The sequence below is a fragment of the Dipodomys ordii genome, unplaced genomic scaffold (genome assembly GCF_000151885.1).
Source record: "Dipodomys ordii isolate 6190 unplaced genomic scaffold, Dord_2.0 Scaffold181, whole genome shotgun sequence".
Lineage (NCBI taxonomy): Eukaryota > Metazoa > Chordata > Mammalia > Rodentia > Heteromyidae > Dipodomys > Dipodomys ordii.
This window is the reverse complement of record NW_012267397.1, coordinates 721,097-726,446: the sequence shown is the minus strand read 5'-3', so window position 1 is coordinate 726,446 and position 5,350 is coordinate 721,097. Positions and strand designations below refer to the sequence as shown.

The following is a 5,350-nucleotide window of genomic DNA, read 5'->3' as shown; positions in this document are numbered from 1 at the left end:
GCATGCAAGGCAAGCACTCTACCACTGAGCCACATTCCCAGCCCCATATCATATTCTATGTTTGGTTTGAAATTAATAGTTATACTACAACCCTTATGGCCTCAATAAAATAAAAATCCAGTTTTCCTTCATAATCTTGTAGCAATTTAGGGAGAGTACCAGATAAAATGAGTATAAAGGGCTCTGAAAGTATTGGAGGAAAGGGTTTTTTTTTTTTGTTTTTTTGTTTTGTTTTGTTTGTAGTACTAGAGTTTGAACACAGTCTTGTACTTGCTATTTAAGTCATGCTCCCAAGCATCAGGGAAAGTTTTTTTTATTTTAATGGTCAGATTCTTTCTTCAAATTTACCTTTTCAGATTAAGGTGTAACCAAGCTGCTGTAATTCAGCTAAACATCAATTTGCTTTTAAACTTTTTAACTTGGATTTTTTTTTTAATTTTATTTTTGGATTGCATGATCGGTAAAGAGTGCAGAATTCCTTCTTGGAAGTGAAGACATAGAAACTAAAGATGAGAAAGAAATGGATAAAGAAAATAATGATGGCAATAGTGAAATTGGCCGGTCAGTTGATCTCTCTGTTCCCAAGCCTCTCTCATCAGATTCTACCTTACTTCTGTTTAAGGACAACTCTTCCAAGATGGGGTAAGTAATTCTCCCTAAGGAAGTATAAAATTACCTTGGATTTCTTCTCTTCTAGTAAGAAGTAGGAACAGATACTAAAGCAACTTACCTTCTTATTTTATAGTTACTTTCCTGCTGAAGAAAAATCAGAAACAAATGAAAGCTTAGGAAAACAGCCTAGCAAATTGTGTAAGTAGTAGTTCTTGTGTAGAGCTTATTTTTTCTTTATTCCTCCAACTTCGATATACAAGGGCTATAATCCCATTTCTGTAATCTATTTTGTAATTTTGACTCCTTCTGAGAGGGACTTCTGAATTAAAGTATTTTTCCTGGCCCATTTTTTTTTTAAACTTAGAAGTATTTCATTTACAGTGTACTTTATTGTGTGTTGATTTGTTAATTGAATGAGACATGAATATTCTATAGATAGATTAAAGGAAGGTATATAATTGACTAGATAATGAAAAAACGAGGGATAGCTAGGCAGGGGGAAAAGAACTTTCAAATGTTACTTAGTTCAAAGTAATAAACCTGACTATGGAATGTTATAGTAAATTGAAGGCAACTTACCTTTAACTTAATGATTTGAAACCCATAATTTGAAGAGTTTGCCTGTGAATTTTATCTGATAGTTTCATCCTCAGCTCTTCTCCCTAAACAAATCCACTTAATTTCTATAATCATACACTTAAAAGGTACTTCTCTTTGTTTAGATGAAGATGATTCGTGTTCATTGCTAACAAAAGAAAGCAGCCACAATAGCAGCTTTGAGCTGATTGGCTCCACAATTCCATCCTATCAGCCTTGCAACAGACAAACTGGCCGGGGGACCAGTTTTTACCCGACAGTGGGAGGGTTCAGATCCCCTTCCCCTGGGTTATTTCGAACCAGTTTGGTCAGCTCAGCTTCTAAGGTAAGGTGGTAAATTTTTCTAATCTCCCCCTCCTTTTGCTTCCCACGTTGCTAAATAAAGTATGTCCCAGGCAACTAACACCTACCACCTTAATGCTGAGCTTATGTGTATGTTCAGTTTTAAAAATCCATTGCCTTTGTGTATTAAAAACAAGCTTCATCTAGCATTCTTACTTTCTTGGAGGTATTTTTCTTTATAGGCCTCTCTTGGCTATTCATTGTCCTCAATTACTGTTGCCTGAGAACAAATGAATTATTGCAAATAGCAACTTCTGTTGTTGTCATGACACTGAATGACATTTGCAAAACGTTTTGTTATTGTTTGTTTTTGTTTTGGTGCCAGAGTTCAGGGAAGCTGTCTGAGCCTTCACTTCCCATAGAGGATTCCCAGGAGCTGTATAACGCCTCCCCAGAGCCCAAGACACTTTTCCTAGGAGCAGAAGACTTCCAGTTCTGTTTAGAAGATGACACTCAGAGCCAACTGTTGGATGCAGATGGGTAGGTAGTTTCGTGTTTCTGTGGGTGGGAATGGTGCTGGGTACTGTTTAATTTTTGTTTAAAAATAAATTGTGCTTCTGGCACTCCATCTGTGCTTTCTCTTCTGAGAAAGAGAAATTGTACAGACCATTAATACTGTATCCTATAAGTTTGAACAAAGTCTCTCCAGAAAATAAAATGTAAATAACTCTTATTAACATTTGTATTCTTTGATCTCTTATTTGAAATATATAAATCTTGGGCTAGTGGGTAGAGTACTTCTTATGAGTCCTTAGTATCTTTCCCTGAACTCCCCAAAAAAGAGACACAAGAAAGAAAAGAAAATTCATGAAATACATGCATCTTGTATTAAAAGGGCATGGAATTTTTCTATGTGCATTTTCCTATGCTATGATTGTAAGATTTTACAAGTCACACACTGCTGGCACATTATAGGACATTACAGTCTGCTCTAGTATCATTGGAAGCCAGTGATTATCCTTTACACTTTACCTTTTGAATGCCACCTTACTCTTCCACAGACTTTTTTTTTTTGGGTCCGGTCGTGGGGCCTGAACTCTGGGCCTGGGTGTCCCTCAGCTCAAGGCTAGCGCTCTACCACTTGAGCCACAGCGCCACTTCCGGCTTTTTTTCTTTTTGCTTATGTGGTGCTGAGGAATCGAACCCAGGGTCTCAGGCATGCAAGGCAAGCGCTCTACCACTGAGCCACCTTCCCTGCCCCCACAGAGTCTTTTCTCCCTCTTTAGGTTAGTATGAGGGTAAGGTTCAAACCTTCAGTGGTCTGGTTTAGATTCAGCTTCTAACTCTGGTGTTAGAAATGAATTTAGAGTTTTTTTACCTACTATTTTGCATTTTCTTTTCTTTTTTTACTTTGCATTTTTCCTGTAGCAATTCTTAACACTATTCATTATACTTTTAGATTCTTAAATGTTAGAAACCACAGGAATCAGTACCAAGCTTTGAAGCCTCAGTTGCCATTGGCCAGTATGGATGAAAATGCCATGGATGCGAACATGGATGAACTGTTGGATTTGTGTTCTGGGAAGTTTACATCTCAGACTGAAAAATGTCAGCCAACAAAAAGTGATAAGAAAGAGAACATGGAGGAACTTTTGAATCTTTGCTCAGGAAAATTCACTTCTCAAGGTAACTGGTTTACCATAGCCAAATTATAAGTCATCATCCTTGAGAAGGAGGCCTATGTCCTCTTGGGTGAAAAGTTAACAGAAACCAGACAGTGATGGAATCTTGCATGTTGATAGAATTCACCACTTAGCTTCTGACTTTTAGAACTCTAATGTTCTTGGAATGGTAAAATGTCAACTTACCAAAGCTTTAGCTTTGTCAAAATGATATATCATTTATCGTTAATCTATGTACAAAGTTTAGAACAGTGTCTGTATATAACAAATTTCACATAAATGTTAACTTATTTTTCTACCAATCTTCTCCCCTTCTTCCTGCTCCCCCAAACACACACACACACACACACACACACACACAGCACACAGCACACACGTACCTTCTAGAATATGAGTTCTGTGAGAGAATTAGGATCTTAATTCACTCCCATCTCCCTAGTAAATAAGGATTTGTTGAATGAATAGGTGGAGAGCTTTTTGGCAAGTTTACTGTAAAATGCTATTAACCTGAGTATCTTTTGGTGGCTGGGAAGAGAGGATAAAGTTGTTATTCCTCAGTGATGAATGTTTTGCTTGTTAATATAGATACCTCCCCTATGGCTTCATCAGAACTGACTAAGCAGGAGAAGGAGAATAGCATTAGTGATCCAATGGAAGAAGCACTTGCTCTTTGCTCAGGTTCTTTCCCAACAGACAGGTGAGTCTTAGAGATTGATGAGAACTTGAGAACCTAATCTTTTAGTATTAGGTTCTGTGAGTGAAACTATGACTGGTCATCTTGAAGGTTAACATCTTGTCAGAGACTTGGCAGAAAGTATTTGATTCTCATATTTGTATAGTAAAAAAATAATACTTTAGTGAAGAATAGCTTTGCCCTTCCTTCCTTCTTCGTTTCTTTTCCTTTCCTTTCCTTTCCTTTCCTTTCCTTTCCCTCCCTTTCTTTCCCTTCCCTTTCCCTCCCCTCCCCTCCTCCTCCTACCCTTCCTCCCTCCCCCCCCGCCCTCGTTGTGGGGCTTGAACTCTGGGCCTGGGCGCTGTCCCTCAGCTCTTCAGCTGCCACTCTGCTAACACCCAGTGCCACTTCCGCTTTTCCGGTGGTTACTTGGAGATAAGAGTTTCATTGATGCTCCTGCCCAGGCTGGGCTGAACTGTGATCCTCAGATCTCAACCTCCTGAGTAGCTAAGATTGCAGGTGTAAGCCACCAGTACCCAGCTAAGAATAGCTTTTTAATAAGGGGGCAAGAAGGCTGGGCACCAGTGGCTCACACCTGTAATCCTAGCTACCCAGGAGGCTAAGATTTCAGGATCGAGGTTCAGAGCCAGCCTGGGCAGGAAAGTCTGTGAGACTCTTATCTCCATTGAATCACCAGAAAACCAGAAGTAATGCAGTAGCTTAAAGTGGTAGAGCATTAGCCTTGAGCACAAAAGGTCAGGTGACAGCACCTAGACCCTGAGTTCAAACCCCACACCTTACAAAAGGTGGGGGCAAGAAATAAACACATAAGCCGGGTCCCGGTGGCTCACATCAGTAATCCTAGCTACTGAGGAGGCTGAGATCTGAGGATGACGGTTCAAAGCCAGCCCAGGCAGAAAAGTCCGTGAGACTCTTATCTCTAATTAACCATTAGAAAACTGGTAGTGGTGCTGTGGCTTAAGCTGTAGGTAGAGTACTCACCTTGAGCCTAAGAGCTCAGGGATAGAGCCCAAGTCCAGAGTTCAAGCCCCATGACCGACAACAAAAAAAAAGACAGACATAAAAAGTGCTTATTATCACTAATCATGATGAAAATGCAGATCAGAACCACAATGATATACTGCCTCAAATCAGGAGAACCATGATAAAAATAAATAACAGGGTTGGGGACTTAGCTCAGTGGAAGAGCACCCTTTGGTAAGTTTGGTATTCAGCTCTGAAAAAGATAAAATAAGACAAGTAAATAAATTTTTAAAAAGTAAAAATAAACGTTGGTGAAGGTGTGGAGAAATTAGAAACCTTATTTATAGTTAGAATAAAAAGTAGAAAACAAGGGCTGGGAAGGTGGCTCAGTGATAGAGTGCTTGCCTTGCCTGCATTAGCCCCTGGGTTCGATTCCTTAGCACCACATAAGCAAAAAGAAAAAAGCCAGAAGTGGCGCTGTGGCTCAAGTGGTAGAGCGCTAGCCTTGAGCTGAAGAGCT

General features: G+C 39.6%; 1 protein-coding gene across 1 annotated transcript in view; it reads left to right on the top strand.

Annotated features, from left to right (window-relative positions):
• Positions 1-5,350, top strand: part of Clspn (claspin) — a 35,816-nt gene that overhangs the window by 22,421 nt on the left and 8,045 nt on the right. The window contains exons 11-16 of the mRNA XM_013034046.1: positions 467-642; positions 746-810; positions 1,335-1,534; positions 1,877-2,031; positions 2,951-3,177; positions 3,759-3,870. Coding sequence (XP_012889500.1) covers positions 467-642; positions 746-810; positions 1,335-1,534; positions 1,877-2,031; positions 2,951-3,177; positions 3,759-3,870 — 935 coding nt within the window. The remainder of the gene's footprint in view (positions 1-466; positions 643-745; positions 811-1,334; positions 1,535-1,876; positions 2,032-2,950; positions 3,178-3,758; positions 3,871-5,350) is intronic.